Consider the following 26,889-nt stretch of genomic DNA (forward strand, 5'->3'; position numbering starts at 1 on the left):
AATGTTGTGAATTATAACACTGGATAAAATATTTTAAAGAAAAATAATTAAAAAAATACAGCTTTTATGTGAGGTGATTTTTATTGTCGAACGTTTCAACGCCCCTCTTTCTCACCCCTGCCGAAAGAGGGGACGACCTCCGGACGATCAGCATCATGATGGGAATTGAGTTGGAAATTGAAAAACAGCCACAGAAATCTACTTCATCAGCTATTTCAAAAAACAATACAACTTACATATATAAGTAAATTTAAAAATAAAATTATTCTAGATTTTATAATTTCTATACTCATAATAATGCCAACATTACAGTACACAGAATTAAAATCAACACACATCTTACTAAGAGGTTTATCCGTTGAATAATTCGTGTGGTGAAAATTTGTGCATACTAATTCATAGCCTCTATTAGATCTAAAAGTAACATTTATTCTAATAGATGAGATTAGGAAATCTGAAAGTATATTACCATTTAATCTTTTTAGTATCATCATTGAGTCCAACATAATGCGCATGCTTTTTAGTGTAGGCAATCTGTTTAACTTTAACCTGCTAGTAAAGGGTGTTTTCTTTTTAATTCCGATAGACTTTGAAATTGTAAAAAATAACACAAACAATTTAATTTTAATCAAAAGTTTTTTATTCGAGAGATCAATACGTGACATTAAGGCTGGAAATACATAAAGCGCTTATCTGGCTAGCTTAAGTCATCGGCTGGCTTCTTTGGAAATGAACAAAGGAGCCTAGGGCCAAAATCGAACTAAGTCAACCTAAACCTCCTTTGTTCATTTACGAAGAAGCCAGCCGATGACTTAAGCTAGCCAGATAAGCGCTTTATGTATTTCCAGCCTTGGGAGGTACCGTCATATGGGGAACTATACGAAGACGTGGACATCCATTACGAACTTCAAATACGAAATATGAAATAATTCCGGTAAATAATGTCGGTAAAATCATGAAAATACCGAACATTGGGAGGTACCAATATATAGGGGCTATACAAAGACGGGGACCTGCATACGAAATTTTTTTCCATTAAAATCTCCCAATACGGAATTTGAAACGATTTTGGTGAATAATGTTGCTGAAATCATCAAAACACCGAATATCGGGAGTTACCGTTATATGGGGGCTATACGAAGACGTGGACCTGCATACAAAAATGTTTATCATAGGCTGTAGTACCCATTACGAACTTAGCCTTCTATCTCAATTCGTTCGAAAGATAGCGTGATTAAAACAGACAGACAGACGGACTTCGCTAGATCGTCTTGGAATTTTACGCTGATCCAAAATGTATATATTTTGTAGCGTCAATTATAAATATTTCGAAGAGTTACAAACGGAATGGCAAAGTTAATGTACCCTCCATAGAATGGTGGAGGGTATAAAATAAATTGGCAAATAGAGCCAAAGAAGATATTCCCGTGAATCCTAAATAGAACAAATCCTGAATATATACTGATTTTTAAGCAAATTCAATTAATCAAAATTATATTTAAAGAGCAGGCTGAGTTAGAGCATGCCAATGTATTTAATTCTAAACTTAGGGAGATAAAACCTGGACTATAGGCTTATAAGCAAGTTTTCGCGATAATTGGGAATAAAAACAAGTCAAAGGTGACGGAAATATCGGTAAATGGAAATAACATAACTGATTGAAAAAGAAAAGTTAGAATTTATGAATTCATTTTTAGTCTGTGTATCAAAATTCTCCTCCAAGTAGAAGTTCTTCATATGTGAATGGCACAATACATCAATCTATTTCTAGTGCACCAGATATAATGCTTGAATTTTCTAACGATACTAACGCGTTGAACTGTCAAAATACCTGCAATTTCACGTCTTTAAATTCCATCGAAGAAATTGTAAAATTAAAAAATAACAAAAAATTGTCGGTTATTAAAGAAAACAAGCAAACAAACAAGCTGTGAATTCGGGGAAGTTCGAACTTTGAATAATTTATAAAAATTCCGATGGAAAATACATATCATAAATGTACCGAATATAGGGAGTAACCTTTAATTTGGAACCTATGCGAAGATGTGGACCTGTATATCAAATTTTTGTCATAAGCAATTGCGATATTCTGATATGAAACTTAAAGCAATTCCAGTGAATAATGTCGCTATAATCATATAATAAAATACGGAATATAGGGAGGTACCGTTATATGGGACATTTACGAAGGCGCGGAACTGCATAGACAATAGTCGATAACAGACTGCAGCACCCAATATGAACATACAATACGAAATTTAAAACAATATTAGCTAAAATCATCAAAATACCCAATTTGAAGGGGGTACCGTTATATGGGACCTTTACGAAGTCGTGGACCTGCAGGGACAATTTTTAGTGACATGCTGTAGCACCCATTACGAACTTACAATACGAAATTTAAAACTATTCCGGTTGACAATGTCGCTAAAATCATCAAAACACCGAATTCGGGGCGGTACCGTTATATGGGACTTTTACGAAGACGTGGACCTGTATAGACAACTTTTGGTGACAGGCTGTAGTACGAAATATGAAGCTATTCTGACGGATAATGTCGCTAAAATCATGAAAATACCGAATATAGGGAGGTACCCTTATAAGGGACCTTAGACATTTGACGGACATCGCAAAAACGACATAGAATTACTAGCTGAACCCGGTATATGGAACCCGGTATTGAAAATCAGGCTCTAGAGCAGTTGGCAAATGACCGGTTTTGTGTTTTTTTTTTTTTTTAAATATGGATGACATTGATCCGGAGGAGATGTGGTTTCAACAGGATGGCACTATGTGCCATACGGCGAACGCAACCATCGACTTATTGAAATCAAAATTTGGCGATAAATTGATTTCGAGAAGTGGACCTGTCAATTGGCCTCCAAGGTCGTGGGATTTGACACCTCTCGATTATTTCCTGTGGGGCTACGTAAAGTCACTGGTTTATGCTGATAAACCAGCAACAATTGACGCCTTGGAGGCCAGCATTGTTCGTGTTATTCGTGACATACGGCCAGCAGTGCTCGAAAAAGTGGCCAAAAATTGGACGTCCAGAATGCACTTGGTCAAGAACAGCCACAGTGCCTATCCGAAATCATTTTCTGTTAATCACTGTTAATGTCACGTATTGATCTTTTGAATAAAAAAAAATTTGATTAAAATTAAATTTTTTGTGTTATTTTTTACAATTTCAAAGTCTATCGGGATTAAAAAGAAAACACCTATTACTAGCAGGTTAAAGTTAAACAGATTGCCTACACTAAAAAGCATGCGCATTATGTTGGACTCAATGATGATACTAAAAAGATTAAATGGTAATATACTTTCAGATTTCCTAATCTCATCTATTAGAATAAATGGTCCTTTCAGATCTAATAGAGGCTATGAATTAGTATGCACAAATTTTCACCACACGAATTATTCAACGGATAAACCTCTTAGTAAGTTGATTTAAATTCTGTGTACTGTAATGTTGGCATTATTATGAGTTTAGAAATTATAAAATCTAGAAACAGAAATCTGTAACTGGTTTTCAATTTCCAACTCAATTCCCATCATGATGCTGATCGTCGGGAGGTCGTCCCCTCTTTCGGCAGGGGTGAGAAAGAGGGGCGTTGAAACGTTCGACAATAAAAATCACCTCACATAAAAGCTGTATTTTTTTAATTATTTTTCTTTAAAATATTTTATCCAGTGTTATAATTCACAACATTTTCATAGAACTACCGCAATTCCATATGACCTCATGACTTTACCTTCTTAGTTCTACCATGCACAATTCATATAATATCTTCATTAGATCATTAGAAAGATAATTCACAATTCATAACATGATGAGTATTTTTATGTTCCAGAAATGCAAGAATGTAAAACTTTTTACTTAGATAACCGATCCCTTCCCTTTATGATACCGGCAAATATTGCAAAACTAGTAGATTCTTCTATTCTATGATTCTTCTATATATGATTTTTTAATTATTGATGCTTCTGTTTTCTATTGCCTAAATAAGAGAGGTGTAAGTCGCCGCTTTCCCATCATCATTGGCGTAAGTGGCACAAAAGTCAAAATTACAAAGTAACTAATCAAGAGTATTGCATCCTCTTCTTTTGAGGATATTCAAAAAGTACACAAAAGGAAATGGTTGTCATATAATGAGAGGTCATTCCTCAGCCCTAGGGACTTAGTACCCAACAATACACCCATTTGATTAAAAATAGCTTATTCAAATCCGACAATGGAATAATAATAAGCCAATGAAAATCTATATATGAATAATAAAGTCCCAAAAAGGCAAGGGCCTAGATATCCTTACGAATTTAGGGCAATTGCACTTTTATCAGCTTTTATGGAAACCCCTAACCTTATTATAAACACATGTACATACTGGTCTTCACTGGATCTTCACTCCTTTAGTGGACTGGATCTTCACTCCAGAAGATCTATGGCTACAGCCCGTTAAAGTAGCCGAAGCTAGAACCAGGTTAGCAGAACGCAAACACATGCATATACTACAACAACAACAACCTTATTATAAATGGTTTGCTATACAGCATCCATTACCATAAGGAGCTTGGTTATTATCGTATTATCGTGATATCTCCAAATCATACGATTGCGTGAAAATTGAGCTTCTCTTCATAATACTAAAAGTCTTTATAATACATCTACGTGGACAATAAACTTTCTGAAGCAACACACATTAGTCTGGTTAGACACTTGAAATTTACAATGGTCTTCCCCACTCACTCTTCGACACTCAATTCGCGGATGACTATATCTAACTGTCGAAGCAAGAGGTTTTGTCACAGCAAATAACATCTCCTAGTGTAAGGTAAACGAGTTTCCCTGAAATATAGATAAATTCCTTTGACAAAATCAAATATCTTGGCCAGCACATTAATAGTAGCCTTACATTAAAAGACCACTACGATGAGGCAATTAACTCATGCAACACCACTCTTAATGCACTCAAAATGATTAATTTGTCAAAGGCTGGTATACATCCAAAAATGTTAACAAACTTAGCAATTTGTGGAGACGTGAAATTTAAAAGACTCGTAACTTCGTTAAAATTGACAAATTTTCGACAGGGTGTTTCAAAACATTGAATAATAAATAATAAATGAACAGCTTAGGCATTTTTGTCTGATTCCGGCAAACTATTTTTTCTTGGGGGAAGGACTCGGGACCCCAGATTTTTCACCCGAATCCACTTACATGATATAGACAATATAGGTATCGTTTGTTTACTATCAATACATTTTATCATGATGGAGGAAATACCAGACAAAGACATAGAAGTATTAAGATGGGACAAGACAGAGTCAAAATATGGTCACCCATAACAACATACTCACCAATGTTCAACGAATTTAACAGTAAATGCAATTTTCAATTGATTGAAAACGTCAATGGAATGCAATTTGTATTCCAAATTGTTGGTTTACAAAAAATGTTATTCTTAAAATTGCCCTGTAAATATGATTTTAATGCTAACATGTCATTGTTGTGAGCAGCGCCCCTATATATTCTTCACATTAACTAATTTTCCATTGTGCATTTTGTCTAGTCTTTACGATTTGAGGGGTTTGTCTGGTACAAAGACTGGACAAAATGCATAATGGAAAAATAATTAATGTAAAAATGCTGATAGGGGGTCGAGGGTCTCTAGAATGAAGTGCCTGTACCGTCATCTCGTTTTATACTGCCTATGGACTTGGGATTCTTAAGTCTGGCAAAAAAGTCAGCAAAATCCACTTTAACTCACTTTATAAGCTTTCCAATCGGAACTATGTTTAGTTTTCCTGGCCCAGTTATCTGACGTTCTTGCTCTTTTCTGGAAAAAAAAACAGGTCCTCAATTCACCAAACCGGCTGGGATTTCCACCCAGGGAAGGTGATTTGGCTAGATTTCCCATAGCTTGAACGAAGGACGCTTGTAACAACATTCACTGCTCTCCCTGTTTAATTTCAGATTTTGAGAATCATGTTTCAACTCTGACGTAGGGGATTTACATTTCTGTCCTTCTTGGTTTCCTTTAAGATTTCTGTCTGACACCTCATCCACCTGGAAGAATATCATCTTATGCTCTGAGAAGAAGCACTTTTCAGACTTCTTCCAATTGCTAATAGCAGAGTCGTCCATATTGGACGTGGTGATGTCAATGACTTCTCTGCTAAACAGTTTGAGTGTTAACGACATTAGATATTTTAAAATAATTGTTGGGAATAAATTGAATATTGACACACCTCCAACATTCGTATAACTGCTTCCGCAGTAAAAGTGATGGGCGTTTGCGACACATCCCAGGTTAATGTTGCATGTGCCGCACACTTTCTTTAATGTTGCATGTACCGCACACTTTGGCGGATCCGTGTCTTCATAAGGCATGTAGATTGAGAATATCAGTAGTGGTTTACCACCACCACCTTCTTCCAAGAGGGTTAGCTAGAGTTCAGCAGACGTAGCCTTGCAATTATACATTAGGCTTGTCCACTACTGCATGCTTTGTGGGAAGCTGATGTGAATCCTTCGCAACCGAAAGCTTTGGTCATCCGTACATTTCGCTGTTCGACCTTTGGGGTCAGTCTTATCAATGACCGCTAGTCTAAGGGCCTCCGGTACCATCCGTTGAGCAGATTGACTTTTTTAATCTTTTCATGTAAGTAAACTTTTAACAATTTGGAGACGTCCTCCAAATTATTTTATGTTAGTCTTTTTAGATCAACCCCCTTGAAAGGGCAGCTAAAAAAGGATGTAAAATCATCAAAATATTTGTAAATTTATGTGTTAACACTTTCCCCATGCCTTTCTCCAATTGTGACTAAAACTTTTCAAAACTACAATCAATGACAGCAGAAAAGGATCACTAATCTTCAGTAGCACTGCCATTTTTCTTTTATCTTCATCTGCAATACTTTTAACTTAACGAAGAGTTTAAGAAATTTTGACATGATTGACAGAATATATATCTATCAAGAATAGTCTCGGCTTCATTTACTATTTTCAAGTATATTTTAAATTAAGCTTCTGCTTTTATATTTGTGCAAACACCGTGCTCTATAAAGTGAAAACGTTACACATCTAATGCCTTTAACATTTACTATATTCGCATTAAGATCTAACGTCCATCCGAAAACATATATATGTATCCTTTCTTGGAACCTCCAACCATGCAAATTCATGCCTACCTAACATACAAAAACCATCCAAAGTATTTGTTAACAGATTTTGTAAACAAATTTAGCTCAAGTTGAATGCCCCACTGGAATTTTCGCTGACACGTTTGGTCCCTCATTTGGCAGCTGACAAAATCATAACAATCAACAGAAAATAAGGACACAAAAATTAAACAAAATACATTAAACCCTTGATACAGCACACCGCTCAGGCATGTTGGCTAATTAATGCTTGAAACTATTTTCAGACAAAAACATTTCCGCCTATAGGTCAGGACAATTGATATTTCACACATCGAAGCGGCTCAGCCAGACAATGAATAATCTTACAGTTAGGAAATTTTCTCTTCTGATCCCATTTATTATTAGATATTGAAAATTTATAAAACAGACTAGACGGACCTGTCCATGTGAAAACCATTGATCAGGGCTCTTTAAATTTGACGAACGATGATGCATATTCAACACATTAAGAATTTTATACATTTACATACTAATAAAACAGTTTTAACATGATATCATTACTCGAAGAAAGTACAATGAAACCTATTTTATCCAAATCGCTCGCGAACGACGGCAACACGGCCAAACGAAACTCATCTTTAATAGATTTATTTTTAATTTAATTTTTACATTTATTAATTTTGATGTTCTTATTGATTTTTATCAATATATTCAGTTTTCATGATGTCATATAAACGATCATCTCCAAAAGCAGGAGGCCCCTCTGTATCTCCTAAAGTTTTTATGGAAGAATTCAATCATACAAGCTATGATTATAATTATAATTTAAGGTTCAAAGAACTAAATATGCCGAAGCATTTGTATCTTTTAAATTCGGACTTGTATTTCCCATTTAGTCCACAATTAATTTAACCGATCTCGATAAAATGTAGCAAATGTATTTCTGAGCTGTATTTGATATATCTCCCCAAATATTGTTGTTACAGAGTGCATACTACGGCTGCGGAGGACAAAAATAAGCAATCGGATGAACAATATATATGGAAGCTATAGCTATATCTGAACCGATTTCGATCAAATTTGGCATACTTGTTTTCAGGTCCAATCTGATTGTACGTGCAAAATTCCATACTATTCGGACTGATATTACACGTTTGGTGCACAATAAAAGGCAAATCGGACGAAGATATATATGGGACCTATATCTAAATTTTGACCGATTATCTACAATTTCAATAGGGTTCTTCCTTGGGCCAAACAAATGATTTGTGCAAAATTTTATCTGGATAGGGCAATAAATGCGAACTGTACTTTGTTTACAAAAATACATGGACAGACGGACGGACGGGCGTGCATAAATCGATTCAGAATGTGATTCTATGCAGATCATCAAAAGGAACTATGGGTCTATCTCGTTTCCTTTTGCCTGTTACAAACAAATGCACAAAGACATAATACCCTGACCACCTTGTGGTGTAGGGTATAAAAAACGCATGCGATAAAAATGTGAAAAATAAACAAATATCACAAAATACTATAAAATCTATATTAACATCCTTATTGACATCTTTTTGTGCTAATTGGAAGGCTTCTGCCCAGCTCTAGCTCCATGCTAACTTCCGCGTCGATTGTTCTATAATTGCGACCTGTAGAGCAACTTCAAAATCAGGATTTTTCAGTTTTTGGTACATTTCAACCCCTAAATATTATGCGATCATCTCCAAATGCAATAGGCTTCTATCCCCACATACATTTTCGTGAGGATCGGGCTATAATTGCGACCTGTAGAGTGATTACAAATTAACATGGACACACGAACGGTCGGACACACATAGCTAGATCGACTCAGCTCGGCGAGATAGGCGAAGTACATATATACTTTCCTATGTGGGGAACCACATTTCGAGGCTTTACATAATTTAGCCCAATCAAATGTATAATACCCCCAACACATAGTGTTGTAGTGTATAAATACAGTATAAATTCGGACCTCGCTAATCTTTTACAACTCATGCTACGTTGCTAGGCTGTTGCTTGGTTATGGCACAGTCGTTATTCTTTTTTCATTTTTTGTAATCCGTATTAGGGCCTGCAATCAATTTTGCGAATATGCAAGTATCCGATTTGATCCAAAGTTGGTACGTCGTAATATTATTGTCAAACTTAGATCGAGTTCGGAAATGGGCAATATCGGTCCATTCCTTCTGGTCCTCCATCAAGTACCTCCCCCCACAAACGGTCAAAATTTTAAATAATTACAAATCTTATTAATTGTTATGTAAGAATCATCGGACTCTTCAAATTGCACACATCTCAATACTATTATCAACCCAAGGTCTGGTGTTAAGATGAAATATATTGGTTCGCTCCTTCTGGTACCTCCCCCACAAAAAGACGAAATTTTCAAAAAATATTTTTTGCACACAAAGAGAAGGGATATTCCGATTTTGCTCCAAGTTTGCAAATCCTAATATTTACGTCAGTGCTAGGTCAGGTGTGAAAATGGACAATATCGGTCCACTCCATCAAGTACCTCCCCCACAAAAGGTCAGAATTTTGAATAGTTGCAACTGTTATAAAAATTGATGTGAGAGTCCGATTGTCTTCAAATGTAACACATCCCAATTATTTTATTAATCCAAGGTTTAGTACCAAGATGGAAAACATCGGTCCACTGCTTCTGGTACCTCCCCCACAAAAGGTCGAAATTAAAAAAAAACAAAAAATATTTTCTGCACAGAAAGGAAAGCAATAATCCGATTTTGCTCCAACTTTGCAAATCCTAATATTTGTGTCAGTCCTAAGTCAGGTGCAAAAATGGATAATATCAGTCCACTCTTTCAAGTGCCTTCCCCACAAACGGTAAACATATTGAATAATTTTACCCCTCATAAAATGTGATGTAAGAATCCGATTGTCTTAAAATTTCACACATCCCAATATTTTTATAAACCCAAGATCTGGTTTTAAGATGGAATATATCGGTCCACTCCTTCTGGTACCTCCCCCACAAAAGGTCGAAATTTTGAATATTCATTAAGCTCATAAAGCGTCCATCCGATTCCATTTAGATTTGGCACATCTGAATATTTCCATCAACACAAGATGTGTTATAGTGATGGTAGATATAGGAATACTCCTTCTGGTACCTCCCCCACAAAGGGTGAAAGTTTTGAATAAACAAAACGATCATAAAATCCGAAAAAGCATCTAGTTCTCTTCTCGCCTTAGACATATCACAATATTTTATTAGCCCAAGGTCTGGTGTGAAGATGGTATATATCGGTCTACTCCTTCTGGTACCTCCCCCAGAAAGGGTTAACATTTTTAATATCCATGAAGATCATAAAACGCGAAATGAACATCCGATTCTATTCAGACTTGGTACATCGCAATATCAACGTATGATCTATTATAAAGATGGTAGAGATCGGCCGATTTCTTCTGGTACCTCCCCCACATAGGGTTCAATATTTTGAAAATTTTACATGAAAAAAAAAATGAAAATGGAATGCCTCGTTCGACTATATCTAGGGTACCTCACGCACATTTTAACATTTTCTAAAAATTATCACATATCTCATATAAAGTGAAGGAAGTTACCAATATAGTTCAATCCTGGCACGACGAAATATTTATATCATATGTGTTTAGGTCTGATACAAATCGAACAATATTGACCCATTACTTCAGAACCTACTGCATAGAGGGTCAACAATTTGAATAATCATATCATAAGTCAAAATATATTTGAATAATCGAACATTGGCTGAGGGTATACATCTGTCGGCTAAACCGAGAAATAATTTTTATACCCTCCACCATACTATGGAGGGTATATTCATTTTTTCATTCCGTTTGTAACTCATCGAAAAAATGATTGTAGACCCAACAAATATATATTCTTGATCAGCGTAAAATTCTAAGACGATTTAGCCATGTCCGTTTGTCTGTCTGTCTGTTGTAATCACGCTATCTTTCGAACGAATTGAGATAGAATGCTAAAATTTTGCAAACATGTTTATTATGCCAGTAGGCAGGTTAAGTTCGTAAATGGGCCATGTAGGTCCACGTTCTCGTATAGACCCCATATAACGGTACCTCCCGATATTCCGGAATTGTTTCAAATTTGGTGTTCGAAGCTCGAAATGAATACTACAGCCTAAGACAGAAAGTTGTCTGTGCAGGTCCACGTCTTCGTATAGCCTCCATATAACGGCACCTCACAAATATTCGGTATTTTGATGATTTTAGCGTCATTATTCACCGTTTATTTCAAGTTTCGAATTTGAATATGGTAATGGCTTGTGACAAACAATGCCTATGTAGGTGCACGTCGTACAGACGGGCTATATTCAATATTTTTAAAATGTTAACAGAATTTTCGCCGAAAGTTATCTTTTTCAGAAACTTTCAAATTCGTTCTAAATGGTGGAGGGTATTCAAAGATCGGCCCGGCCAAACTTACTGCTTTTTTACTTGTTTTTGCTTTAGTTTGCCATTAGAATGAAATAGCACTTTTGCATATTACCATCAATTGGCACCCGAGATAATCATTTGCTGTGAAAGTCATTCGTTTGTGGAACGAGTTACCAATGTTCCGATTCGGCTTTTTCGAATTACTACGTGTATTCCGAGACTAATGTAAGGATAATTTGCAAAGTATCTCATAACATCTTCTGTCTTTATGTGCTCTAATTGTTTTTTATACTCTCTACCAGACAATGAAGGGCATATTAACTTTGTTTAAGCGGAATCGTTAAAAATTCGGAATTAAGAGTTTGTAATAGGTTTTGTCTTCCGAAGACTGGTGGAGTAGGCTCAGGATTTCTTACATCACCCATATTGCGATATCTCCGAACATTTTGCAGATTGGTGATTTTCAACCCAATATTCAATCCCGATACATTTATTTTTAAAGGTGTATAAACTATGCACTAATCATATCAATAGTGTATACTTTATATTGTCCATAATGGCTTGATTCCATTACAAAATCCTAAATACAAAATTTTATACAATTCCGGTGCAAATGTAAAGCAAGTCGTCGAAATACCGAATATCGGGCGTACAGTTATATGGGGATTATGCCTTAACGTGGATCTATATGGACAGTTTCATACAAACGTATGTTCAAAACTATGACTAAAATAGCAAAAACACCTCCAATTACTATACCAAAGGATCTAAAATGTACGAATTGTATCAATCTACTTCATTTGTTCTAAATCCACATATAATCTTATTCTGATCCACACTACATATTTCGAGGAGTTACAAACAGAATAACAAGCTTAATACAGCTTCCATAAAATGTATGGTGGAGGGTATAAACAATTGAACAGTCATGTGCTCAACTTAAGACAGAAATAGATAGAGTAACGTCTGCGCTTAGCGAGGACAAAAAGTGTCATTTGCATAACGAGTACTTACAAAATGATGTTGCGCACGGGCAATATGCCAGTTAACCGATGTATTCGAATATAGGAGTGCCGGATAATAGATGTTCGTCTGTATTAACTTTGAAAATGTTCTTAAAAATGAAACTGACATTCATCCCGTTCTAATCAACTACTGCAATTCACTACTACATATATTTACACAAATGGTTCACATTTAAAAATAACTGCGTATGGAATAAAAGGCAATTCAAAGTGAAGAAAAGAAACACAGTACTTGCAATGTTAATACTGTATTAGTCTATTAGTATATTTTACCTTTCTCAGTATCTGGTCGAAAGGTAGATATACTGAGGACAGATATTTGTCCTTTCCCTGTTTCAGTAAAGGAGCGTCCGACGCATACCCTGGCAGTTCTTACAAATACACTCACCTTATTTTCTTGCAAATATTTTTAAATCGGTACTTTTAATGTTTTTAAACATCGAGACTCTTTATTCAGTATTATTATTTAGTTTATAATAGACATTGGTTTTATGTATATTAATGTAGTAATGTATGTATATGATTAAATCATAATATTTATTTGGCCGTTTGTTTTTTAATATTTAAGATTTTTATTGGCTTATTTGAATCTAAATATTTGGAGAATGAACTTCGCATTGAGACCACAGCTTTCAAGGTTTCATATTGTTGCGTTCGGTTTATGGTCTTTAATAATATATGTATATATGTATGTATGTGAATATAAGTTCGTTTAATGCGGAATTTACGCATATTTATCATAGGATTAAAAAGCAAAACCAGATTTTTTATTGTTCAGAATACCAATCGCCAGTATACGTATATATCCCATCGGAACTAGCTCGAAAAGTTGAAAATAATAATTGTGCAAAGGCATCGGCAAATATGGTGCAACATAATTGCGACATATACTCGTTTAACTTAAAATGTGGTTACTAATGTCGATTATCACAGGTTTGGTTCGATTATTACGCCTATCATAAAATTATACGAAAAAGCACAATTAATTGTGCAATGCACTGATTAAACCCACAATACCTTAATGTCACATGGTACAATACTTTAAATGAATTTTGCTCTATAATTCCTATGTACAATATGAGGATTTTAGTTATATGCCAATATCATGACTGCGTTTGTGCATTAGACATCTGCATTAGGCATCTGCAAAATTTTCTTGTATGGAAGTCTTATACAATAGTCTGAACCATTCCAAGCATTATATCCGACATCTTTCATCATTCATAAAGAAATGTTTTCATTAGTTTATTATAAAAGCTTTTTGAGTCCCTACAAACTGCGTCAGTATGATGTGCATATGTACATACAACCACCGCTACAAATAATTTTTCAAATTATGGAATTTTAATATTCGTGCGTACACTAAATTAAATAATTTCTAAAATTTTAATATTATATACAAAACTAGATTCTATAATCAAATTATTGAAATGCAATTTTTACCCTAATATGTTTCTGAGGATAATAACGACTCATTAGTATTTGAAAATGTTGCATTTATTTGGTATTAAATCGAACATGTATTTATAGTTTACTATGTATTTTCATTTATATCTTTAATTTTAAAACTTAACTTTTCTAGAGTAGGACCAAGGTAAGACTGCTTCGACATATTTCAGATTGTCTCTTACAATGCAAACGTTTTAAAGCAATGTCCGATTTAACAGGGAATAAATACGCTATTAATAACTAGATATTTTATAACAAATTTAATTTGTTGAATTTGACTGGATTTCAAAGATTTTACAATACAACTGCTGACGAGAAGATATACATATGCATCTTTAGTATGTAGGTAGTATATGTATGCTCATTAACCTTTTAATCATCTAGGGGGGTCGGTTCTTTAAGTTGAATATAATATTCTTATATGCATTCTATAATTTATTTCTGTTTCTATTGAAATCAGTCATGTTCCTGCAATTACTTCATGTATGCATATATAAATCATTAATTTCAATTGTACATATCTTATGTTATAGCACCGAGTACAATACTTTATGAGCAGCAATAGTAATACAAATTACAATTTAAGTTTTATACTAATATGAATATTTTAATACTTATGTGTATTGTATAGTATGTACTATAATACTAACTAGCATATTAAATAAAAACTGAAATAAACAACAAAGTGGAACAAATCTACAATGATCCCTCTCCAGAAATCTGAAAAGAAAAGGAATAAAAAAATATTATATGAGTTAAAACTTAAATTAAAAATGTCATTTTGTAATGAAATTAGTTTTTATACCCTACAACACTATGTGTTGGGGGTATTATAAGTTTGATTGGGCCAAAAATTATGTAACACCTCGAAATAATGGTTTCCCACATAGGAAAGTATATATGGATATTCCTATCTCGCCGAGCTAAGTCGATCTAGCTATGTATGTCCGTCCGTCTGTCCATGTTAATTTGTAATCATTCTATAGGTCGCAATTATGGCCCGATCTTCACGAAATTTAGAATGGAGGTGGGGCTAGGGCCAGAATAGAAGCCTATTGCTGTTGGAGATGATCGCATAATGTTTAGGGGTTGAAATGGACCAAAAACTGAAAAATTTCCTGATTTTGCAGTTGCTCTACAGGTCGCAATTATAGACCGATCGGAAGTTAGCATGGGGCTAGAGCTTAGGGCTGGGCAGAAGCCTTCCAATTTTGATGGTCATCGGGTAATATTTAGTGGGTGAAATAGACCATAAGATTTGTGTTAAATAAAAGTCAAGTTTTCTATTAAAACGCGAATATTTTTAATCTCGGCGAAATCAATTAATTCTGACCGTTACGTAGATGTCGATAGTAAATATATCGGATATATATATAGCGAAATATATACAATGTGTATATACAAAGGTAGGGGATGTTACCTAGAATGCTTATAGCTCAAGAATGGCTGGACCGATTTTGACAAATTTTGTCAATTCAGAATGCCCTTTTGGCATAAAAGTATAAAATCTAAAAAAATCGCATAAAAAGTTACCAATAATTCTGTTATAATAGATTTTGTAGTATTTTGTGACATATTTTTATTTTTTCATATTTTTTATCGCATGCGATTTTGTCAATTTGATTTATAATATTGAAGTGTTTGTTTTGAATTTTTTTTTCACCTTACAACACAGGTTGGGGATAAAATGTTCCTGATTTTGCAATTGTTATAAGCGTCCTAAATAGGAAACAAAGGACACGAAATCTCGCATGAAGTTAGAGCTTAGGATCGCAGGTAGAATGGACCACCACTTTTGTTTGAAAAAATACCAACATTATTTACAGGCGATATCCGAAATATACAAAAGGCGAACTTCTGGGTTTTTATGCTGATTTCGTTGACGAATATAGTCAAATATCGTAGAAAAGCAAATCAAGCAGATGAGTCTAAATACTAAAGGTAATATCTGGGCAGTGCTCCATGACAAATTTCAAAAGCGAAATCTTCTAAAATGGGTTTGGATATAAGGGGGCTTCTAACATATTGTAGTGTTGTAGGGTATCACATGGTCGGTCCCGCACGACTATAGCCCTTGCTTACTTCTTTTTTTTAACAAGGGGCACCGTCTGTTGTTGTTCCGCACACAAATTGAAATAAGCAACAAACGATTATGTGCACTCACTAACGTTCTTTACAAATAACGCAATACCGAACATTTCTTAATTTTTCTTAATTATGACAGAAGAAAAAAAAAACAGCCGAAAATACATATGCACAATGCTACATTATCTGAATGATTGAGAAACATTACTCTAGGTCATCAAAAATGGCTGAACACTGCGGGATGTCGTCTATCTGGACAACACTTTCTAGTAAACGAACAAGTCCTTACTAACCTTAACGAAACCTGATCTAAAGCTCGTAGAGGGTGTTATTACATCCCACAGCAATGTATGGATCATGACGTCCAAGTGGTGTATATTATTATTTGTATATTATTTTATTTCAAATAGTATGAAATAATGCTATATTACAAATTCACAGTTTAATCCAGAATTTGAAATTAATTTCGTTTTTAAATAGTGTTTTTTTTAATTATCATTCTAAACCACATATAGGTAGAAAATCAAGAATAGTATAGTATATATAAAAATGAGATTAAATAAAAAAGAAAAAAGTACCTTTATTATGTTTGGAATTTGTGAATTGATTTTTTTCCTTTAGATAGCCAACATTTTTTTTTTTCAAAAATTCCACCGCTATCTAAAACGCCAGATAGCTACCTACTTAATTTAGAAAAGCTGGTCAAAAAGCACTAATGAAAGCAACTGCAGACTCAAAACTATTTTTTTTTTTTTTGAGTAGTTTTTGGATTATTTTTAATAATTTTCTCAAGTTTTGGTGAAATTGGTCAAAAATTATATATTTCTAGTAATCGGCACCCCTTGCCGACTACTGGCAAATTCCTTTTTTCTGTTCCTAATGTCGGCATTAAATAATATAACAGAAAAATGCTTAGGTTAGGTTAAAGGACGCGCGGTTATCATATGGCAACCGTTCCACTCGGAGACCTATAGGTCCATTGTGTTCATGCTAGAAGAATGTTAGGAAAAGAGGAAAAAGTGGTTGGTAGAAGAGGTGAAGATAAGAGATAAAGTTATAGAGTGTGATCTACGGCTGAGGAGTTTGCCGTGTCGTCTTTAGCCACTTGAATCTTCTGGCTAATTGAAGGATTACTATAGGGTCAGTGTTAGAAAAAGAGGACAGATCATGTGACACTAGTTCTGGGCAGTGGCAGAGCAAGTATCGACTGTCTCGATTTCTTCTTCATCTTGACAGATCCTACAGCAGTCAATGTCGTCGCTGTCCCATTTCGAGGTCATAGCCCTCACCTTACAATGGCCTGTGATGATACCCACCACATGTTTTAAACCAGGTTTTGATAATGACATCAGCAATCTTGTTCTCTTCTCTGAGAGAGTGTGCCAGATTTTTTAGAGATGGTGCATCCCATTTCGTCCAGCCATTTTTGTTGGATTCTCTCAGAGTAATGTCTGTGACTGACCTGTAGGAAATGGCACAGTGGTGGTTTAAACGAGTTGTCTACTTCAATTGTAGTTGATTCGGATCCTAGCCTGGCCAATTCGCCTTCAGTCTCGTTACCTGGGATGTTATAATGGCCAGGACCCCAACAGAGCTTGATGGACAACCCAGTGTTTTCCAAGACTTCCTTGCAGTTCAAAACAGCCCTAGACTTGATAGTAAAGGAATTTAAGGCCCACAGTGTCGCTTGACTATCGACATATATAGTCACCGGACCGCTGACCTCAGTGCTCCTCGTGACCAGCAGGTCTATGGCCTTTTTGACCGCAAAGATTTTCGCCTGAAATACGCTACAGTTGTTTCCAAGCTTGTATGATTCACGAACATTAAGGGTATCACAGAAGACACCAGCTCCCGTACCACACTCCATCTTTGAACCGTCGATATAAACAGCTATGCCGCGGAAAGGTGGGTTGTTATGGGTCCAGCGTCTCTGTCAGGTATGTGTATGTCAGGTGGGTAGAAGCTTAATCGTGGTGAAATATAGTCACTTGCATAGGCTATCTCCCCCACATTCCTTATACGTCCTAGAATCGCAGAATGTCCAAGGGGTTGACTGCGCCATTCGCTTAGTTCTCTGAGTCGAAAAGCACTCCTGAATGCCTGTTCCTCCACATGTATGATCAGCGGACTTAAGCCCAGTAGAGTATCCAGTGCTGCTTTAGGCGTGCTCCTGAAGGCACCCGTTATTAGTAGGGATGCGCCTCTTTGAACTTTGTTAATGTGTCGTGAGTAGGTTGACTTCTTAAAAGAATGCCACCATACTAGAGATCCATAGGTTAGAATGGGGCGAACGATTGACTCATACATCCATTTAATGATATGTGGTTTGAGGCCCCAGCTTTTACCTATGGAGTTCTTACAGGAATAAAGTGCATTCAAGCCTCTCTTAGCTCATTCCTCAGTGTACCTCTTCCAACTTAATTGGTGGTCAAGGATAGTGCCAAGGTATTTGGCTTCTGGTGAGAGGTTTAAAGTGACTCCATCTAGTCTCGGTGGTGTAAATGAAGGATATTTACGTCTTTTAGTAAAAAGGACGAGCTCTGTCTTTGATGGGTTCACGCATATTCCATTGTGACGCGCCCGCCGTGATTGGGTGACTAGAGCTCCTTGCATTAGGTCCGAGATTGTTTGCAGGGATTACATGGCAATTAATAGGACGACATCATCAGCGTATGCGACTACTTTTATCCCTGTTACCTCTAGATCTATAAGTATATTGTTAATAACCAAAAGTTAGAGTAATGGTGATAGGAGTGCCCCTAGTGACCGATTTCCTGACGGATGTTTCCCCAATGCTCGAGTTGATGATTCTGCTGCTAAGCATAGTATCAACCCAGTCTATTAGGAGTTGGGGTACCTTAAGTTTTGATAGTGAATCATGAATGGATTCTAACGTGACGTTGTTGAAGGCTCCCTCAATATCGAGGAAGACAGCCAAGGTGAATAAGGAGCCATTCATGTTCTTCTCTATATACCCTACGACATCGTGTTGCGCTGTTTCAACAGATTTACCTTTCATATAGGCATGCTGAGCAGTGCTGATGGCGGTCTTGGGTAATAGAGATCTGATCTCTATGTCTATCAGCATTTCCAAAGTTTTCAATAAGAAGGATGAGAGACTTATCGGTTTATAGTCCTTAGGAAGTGAGTGACTCGGTTTCCCCGCTTTGGGGATATAAGTGACTGAACAGAAAAATGCTTGATTTGTATGTTTTTAAGCTATAAAATTATCTTTATGATCGGAGCTCATTGTTTTTTTTACAGAAAGAGAGCAGAGAACACTGTTGACGTTTTTTTTTTGCAATTACTTATTATTTGGTCAATTCTATTCTTAGTTATTTAAGTTTAAATTTCAAGACTGCCGACTACTGGCACATGCTGAACTTAGGCGCACTTACCTTATATCGATTTTATTTTTTATTTGAGTTAAGAAAAGTGAGTAATTTAAAAGTGATCAGCTTTTAGTGATCACTTCAATAAAAAAACTTGATATCTTGCGGAAATGAGTAAAAGTGGCAGGAAATCCCAGCGAACTCGCTTGGAGAATATGTTAAAAACTTTAGATATTTTAATGGGAGCGGCAATGGTAAATGGATATATACAAAACCTTGAACATGCATAGACTATTTTCTGTAACAGGGGTTGGTATATATGTTGAGTTTCACGTATCAAATTTGAAACACTTATATTGAAAATGTGGCAAAAAACGCGAAAATTCCCGATATCGATGAGATACCGTCATATGGGGACTATAAAAATTCAAATTAAACACAATTATGTTGGACTTTGTGGCTGAAACCTGAATATATCTCTCTCTTGAATAGTGGACATATATTACCATTTTTTGGGGGACAACCTATTAATCGTAAGTACCATGGTAATTTAACAGGAGGTAAAATAAAGCTGTCTCTTAAATTTATATTGTTTTCTTCAGAATAGGGGTTTTTCTGCACAAACATATAAAGGGTCCGCAATATAAATTTTTTTCAACTAGTGCTTTTTCCGTGAATGGTAACACTTGGTTCATGTCTGATTTGAACGATAATTAATTTTAGCCTGCCGCTAAAAGAATATTGTTGCGTATACGCTGGGAAAATTGCGATATTACTTTGAAATTTTGCAGAATGTGTGCGAAAATTGCGTAAGAAATTTTTAAGAAGAGAAGCACCATCAGCTCAGTATGCAAAAAATGCATAATTGTGGTATTTTGGGCACAGAGAACCCGCACGCATACATTGAGAAGTCGATGAACCAAAAACGAGTCACTGTTTGGTCTTATCGTTGGACAATTTTTCTTTGCAAATGAGCAGGGTGTGGCCGTTACTTTATCGGGTTGTATGGAACAAATATAATTTTAAACTTTGTAGAAACATTTCGTCATTACATTGCGCCAAGATAACGAAATATCTAGAGTTCATTAAAACTGTGGCTCACAATTAGGAAGAGCGCTAAAGCTTAACGTGGACAGATAGAGGACATTTTCTATGCCAATCATCCTAGACCATGTTCCCAAAGTTCATTGGATTGCGATCCATCTATCGAAAACTCAAATAAGTTAAAAAGTATAATTCGGTTGTGCCGACGAACAATAAAACTTCGATGCTATTTGATCTTTCGCGAAAGAGGAGAAGGGACTGATAAATTCCATATTCACATCAGATTTCTTGTTGGTAAGAGTATGTGATACATACAGTTTGAAGGAAATCATTGGCTTTGTTCGCATGTTATAAGAGTTATAATTATTCAAAATGTTGTACCTTTTTTGGAAAGTACCAGAAGGAGTGAACCATCTCCATACTAGATCTTATGTTGGCAGAAAAAAGGATGTGTCAACTAGAGTCCAAATTTCAAATTAAAAAAAAAAACAGATATTTTAAAAAGTCGTAAATCTTTATTATACCGTAAAGTAGCCCGAATGAGGTTATGTATGTAACAAGATATAGTGCAGATTCAGGAAATGCAGGAAATCATTGGCTTTGTTCGCATGTTATGAGAGTTATAATTATTCAAAATGTTGTACCTTTTTTGGAAAGTACCAGAAGGAGTGAACCATCTCCATACTAGATCTTATGTTGGCAGAAAAAAGGATGTGTCAACTAGAGTCCAAATTTTAAATTAAAAAAAAAAAAAAAAAACAGATATTTTAAAAAATCGTAAATCTTTATTATACCTTAAAATAGAGGTTATGTATGGAACAAGATATAGTGCAGCTTTGCTGGCACATACGCGATCTTTTAATAAAATTGTCAATGACCGTTTTGCATTAATGCTGAGGTATTTAATTAATGCATCGTCCAATTCCCTTTTTAAGGCTTGAGTCGTCGTCGACTTATTCGCGTAAATCATCGACTTCAAAAAACCAAGGAAAAAAGTAGTCAATTCTGGTCTCCAAAACGCGGGATAACATGACCGGGAAATAACAGATGCAGTGATTGAATTGTTTCTCTGGCTGTGTGACATATGGACCGTATTCATGATACCACAGGCCCTTCAAATTCATTATCGTTTTACGATATCTATTATAAATCGCGTTCTAGTTGGGACACCCATTTCGCATTTTATGAGCGTTATGTTTACTCAAAATTTTAACCCGATGTGGGGGTGGTATCAGGAAGATCTGGTATTAGTAGAAATATAGGGATTTGTGAAATTTAAAGAGAATAGGATGCTTGTAACTCATTTTATAAGAGTAACTTGAAGGAGTAGAAATATTCAGAGGCATTTTATAAGAGTTATAATTATTCGAAATTTTGACCGGTTGTGGGGAAAGTACCAGAAAAAGTGATCCTACATATTCCATCTTTACAACAGATCTTGTGCTAGTAAAAATATTAGAATGTGTGGAGTTTTGAAAGAATCGGTCACAATGTTGACCCTTTGTTGGGGAAATACCAGAATAAATGGTCTATTCTATCCGTTCTTCATACTACATCTTGTGTTGGTAGAAATATTGAGCAGGTTGAAATTTGAAAATTCTAATACTTCCCACGCAATTGGTTAACATTTTGAATAATCATAACTTTTGTAAAAAGTGAAAAAGGTGTCCGGTTGTCCTAAATTTTCGCATATTCTAATATTTTTACTAAAACAAGATCTGGTGTAAAGATGGTTTCTGGACCCTCCTGCACAATAGATAAAAATTGCAAAAAAAAAAAAAAAAAAAAGGAAAAACAAATGTAATGGTCAGTGAAGAAAGTAATTGATAAAGTTCCAACTTTGCTCATCGTGGCATTTATTAAAGACGCATACCAGTTAACTCATTTTTTGGAGTTAACGACCAAAGACTGTAAAATTAAAATGCTTATAATTTCGATAATTTACGAATTTTATCGGTAAGTTAGCAATGAAATCAAAGTAGCCGCTAAGACCTACCGATGGATACCAATGTTGTCAACTTCAACTCATTTTTTATATCGAAATGTTGTCGGTAACTAAAAAATGAGTTAGAGATTCCCATTACAGAGTCGAAAATGAACATTATTGGCTAACTCATTCCCCATTAAAGTTAAAAATTCATACATGTATATTATATAAAACCAATCGATTACCCCATAAATGCCAAATTTGGTCTTTAGTAATATTTCTATCGACCTTAGGTCTGGAGGCAACATGGAAATGTTGGTCTTTAATTCCTCGTAAACCTCCCCAAAAAGATAAAAAAAATACAAAGAAATTTGCTTTTAATAGATCAGCTGTTATATACAGGGTGAGATGAAAAAACTGCAACCAAATTCAGACTGCTGTAATTTTTAACATTAAATAAAAAAGAAAAAAGTACCTTTATTATGTTTGGAATTTGTGAATTGATTTTTTTCCTTTAGATAGCCAACATTTTTTTTTTCAAAAATTCCACCGCTATCTAAAACGCCAGATAGCTGATTTAACAAACCTACTTAATTTAGAAAAGCTGGTCAAAAAGCACTAATGAAAGCAACTGCAGACTCAAAACTATTTTTTTTTTTTTTGAGTAGTTTTTGGATTATTTTTTAATAATTTTCTCAAGTTTTGGTGAAATTGGTCAAAAATTATATATTTCTAGTAATCGGCACCCCCTGCCGACTACTGGCAAATTCCTTTTTTCTGTTCCTAATGTCGGCATTAAATAATATAACAGAAAAATGCTTAGGTTAGGTTAAAGGACGCGCGGTTATCATATGGCAACCGTTCCACTCGGAGACCTATAGGTCCATTGTGTTCATGCTAGAAGAATGTTAGGAAAAGAGGAAAAAGTGGTTGGTAGAAGAGGTGAAGATAAGAGATAAAGTTATAGAGTGTGATCTACGGCTGAGGAGTTTGCCGTGTCGTCTTTAGCCACTTGAATCTTCTGGCTAATTGAAGGATTACTATAGGGTCAGTGTTAGAAAAAGAGGACAGATCATGTGACACTAGTTCTGGGCAGTGGCAGAGCAAGTATCGACTGTCTCGATTTCTTCTTCATCTTGACAGATCCTACAGCAGTCAATGTCGTCGCTGTCCCATTTCGAGGTCATAGCCCTCACCTTACAATGGCCTGTGATGATACCCACCACATGTTTTAAACAGGTTTTGATAATGACATCAGCAATCTTGTTCTCTTCTCTGAGAGAGTGTGCCAGATTTTTTAGAGATGGTGCATCCCATTTCGTCCAGCCATTTTTGTTGGATTCTCTCAGAGTAATGTCTGTGACTGACCTGTAGGAAATGGCACAGTGGTGGTTTAAACGAGTTGTCTACTTCAATTGTAGTTGATTCGGATCCTAGCCTGGCCAATTCGCCTTCAGTCTCGTTACCTGGGATGTTATAATGGCCAGGACCCCAACAGAGCTTGATGGACAACCCAGTGTTTTCCAAGACTTCCTTGCAGTTCAAAACAGCCCTAGACTTGATAGTAAAGGAATTTAAGGCCCACAGTGTCGCTTGACTATCGACATATATAGTCACCGGACCGCTGACCTCAGTGCTCCTCGTGACCAGCAGGTCTATGGCCTTTTTGACCGCAAAGATTTTCGCCTGAAATACGCTACAGTTGTTTCCAAGCTTGTATGATTCACGAACATTAAGGGTATCACAGAAGACACCAGCTCCCGTACCACACTCCATCTTTGAACCGTCGATATAAACAGCTATGCCGCGGAAAGGTGGGTTGTTATGGGTCCAGCGTCTCTGTCAGGTATGTGTATGTCAGGTGGGTAGAAGCTTAATCGTGGTGAAATATAGTCACTTGCATAGGCTATCTCCCCCACATTCCTTATACGTCCTAGAATCGCAGAATGTCCAAGGGGTTGACTGCGCCATTCGCTTAGTTCTCTGAGTCGAAAAGCACTCCTGAATGCCTGTTCCTCCACATGTATGATCAGCGGACTTAAGCCCAGTAGAGTATCCAGTGCTGCTTTAGGCGTGCTCCTGAAGGCACCCGTTATTAGTAGGGATGCGCCTCTTTGAACTTTGTTAATGTGTCGTGAGTAGGTTGACTTCTTAAAAGAATGCCACCATACTAGAGATCCATAGGTTAGAATGGGGCGAACGATTGACTCATACATCCATTTAATGATATGTGGTTTGAGGCCCCAGCTTTTACCTATGGAGTTCTTACAGGAATAAAGTGCATTCAAGCCTCTCTTAGCTCATTCCTCAGTGTACCTCTTCCAACTTAATTGGTGGTCAAGGATAGTGCCAAGGTATTTGGCTTCTGGTGAGAGGTTTAAAGTGACTCCATCTAGTCTCGGTGGTGTAAATGAAGGATATTTACGTCTTTTAGTAAAAAGGACGAGCTCTGTCTTTGATGGGTTCACGCATATTCCATTGTGACGCGCCCGCCGTGATTGGGTGACTAGAGCTCCTTGCATTAGGTCCGAGATTGTTTGCAGGGATTACATGGCAATTAATAGGACGACATCATCAGCGTATGCGACTACTTTTATCCCTGTTACCTCTAGATCTATAAGTATATTGTTAATAACCAAAAGTTAGAGTAATGGTGATAGGAAGCCCCCTTGCGGAGTGCCCCTAGTGACCGATTTCCTGACGGATGTTTCCCCAATGCTCGAGTTGATGATTCTGCTGCTAAGCATAGTATCAACCCAGTCTATTAGGAGTTGGGGTACCTTAAGATTCTAACGTGACGTTGTTGAAGGCTCCCTCAATATCGAGGAAGACAGCCAAGGTGAATAAGGAGCCATTCATGTTCTTCTCTATATACCCTACGACATCGTGTTGCGCTGTTTCAACAGATTTACCTTTCATATAGGCATGCTGAGCAGTGCTGATGGCGGTCTTGGGTAATAGAGATCTGATCTCTATGTCTATCAGCATTTCCAAAGTTTTCAATAAGAAGGATGAGAGACTTATCGGTTTATAGTCCTTAGGAAGTGAGTGACTCGGTTTCCCCGCTTTGGGGATATAAGTGACTGAACAGAAAAATGCTTGATTTGTATGTTTTTAAGCTATAAAATTATCTTTATGATCGGAGCTCATTGTTTTTTTACAGAAAGAGAGCAGAGAACACTGTTGACGTTTTTTTTTGCAATTACTTATTATTTGGTCAATTCTATTCTTAGTTATTTAAGTTTAAATTTCAAGACTGCCGACTACTGGCACATGCTGAACTTAGGCGCACTTACCTTATATCGATTTTATTTTTTATTTGAGTTAAGAAAAGTGAGTAATTTAAAAGTGATCAGCTTTTAGTGATCACTTCAATAAAAAAAACTTGATATCTTGCGGAAATGAGTAAAAGTGGCAGGAAATCCCAGCGAACTCGCTTGGAGAATATGTTAAAAACTTTAGATATTTTAATGGGAGCGGCAATGGTAAATGGATATATACAAAACCTTGAACATGCATAGACTATTTTCTGTAACAGGGGTTGGTATATATGTTGAGTTTCACGTATCAAATTTGAAACACTTATATTGAAAATGTGGCAAAAAACGCGAAAATTCCCGATATCGATGAGATACCGTCATATGGGGACTATAAAAATTCAAATTAAACACAATTATGTTGGACTTTGTGGCTGAAACCTGAATATATCTCTCTCTTGAATAGTGGACATATATTACCATTTTTTGGGGGACAACCTATTAATCGTAAGTACCATGGTAATTTAACAGGAGGTAAAATAAAGCTGTCTCTTAAATTTATATTGTTTTCTTCAGAATAGGGGTTTTTCTGCACAAACATATAAAGGGTCCGCAATATAAATTTTTTTCAACTAGTGCTTTTTCCGTGAATGGTAACACTTGGTTCATGTCTGATTTGAACGATAATTAATTTTAGCCTGCCGCTAAAAGAATATTGTTGCGTATACGCTGGGAAAATTGCGATATTACTTTGAAATTTTGCAGAATGTGTGCGAAAATTGCGTAAGAAATTTTTAAGAAGAGAAGCACCATCAGCTCAGTATGCAAAAAATGCATAATTGTGGTATTTTGGGCACAGAGAACCCGCACGCATACATTGAGAAGTCGATGAACCAAAAACGAGTCACTGTTTGGTCTTATCGTTGGACAATTTTTCTTTGCAAATGAGCAGGGTGTGGCCGTTACTTTATCGGGTTGTATGGAACAAATATAATTTTAAACTTTGTAGAAACATTTCGTCATTACATTGCGCCAAGATAACGAAATATCTAGAGTTCATTAAAACTGTGGCTCACAATTAGGAAGAGCGCTAAAGCTTAACGTGGACAGATAGAGGACATTTTCTATGCCAATCATCCTAGACCATGTTCCCAAAGTTCATTGGATTGCGATCCATCTATCGAAAACTCAAATAAGTTAAAAAG

At 35.9% G+C, this 26,889-nt stretch overlaps 1 protein-coding gene and 1 long non-coding RNA gene across 4 annotated transcripts in view; one reads left to right on the forward strand and one right to left on the reverse strand.

Moving 5' to 3' along the window:
* The first annotated feature begins 907 nt into the window (after window positions 1-907).
* Window positions 908-2,162, forward strand: LOC131804666 (uncharacterized). The gene is made up of 2 exons (XR_009343211.1): window positions 908-1,635; window positions 1,698-2,162. It is a non-coding gene; the product is annotated as an uncharacterized LOC131804666 (long non-coding RNA).
* Window positions 2,163-13,799: 11,637 nt separating this feature from the next.
* Window positions 13,800-26,889, reverse strand: part of LOC101887342 (putative uncharacterized protein DDB_G0282133) — a 69,411-nt gene continuing 56,321 nt past the window's right edge. For all 3 annotated transcript variants that reach the window (XM_020037238.2, XM_005184889.4, XM_005184890.4), the window contains exon 10: window positions 13,800-14,756. In XM_020037238.2, coding sequence (XP_019892797.2) covers window positions 14,733-14,756 — 24 coding nt within the window. In that variant the 3' untranslated portion in view covers window positions 13,800-14,732. The remainder of the gene's footprint in view (window positions 14,757-26,889) is intronic.

Source organism: Musca domestica, unplaced genomic scaffold (genome assembly GCF_030504385.1).
Source record: "Musca domestica strain aabys unplaced genomic scaffold, Musca_domestica.polishedcontigs.V.1.1 47, whole genome shotgun sequence".
NCBI classification, from domain to species: domain Eukaryota; kingdom Metazoa; phylum Arthropoda; class Insecta; order Diptera; family Muscidae; genus Musca; species Musca domestica.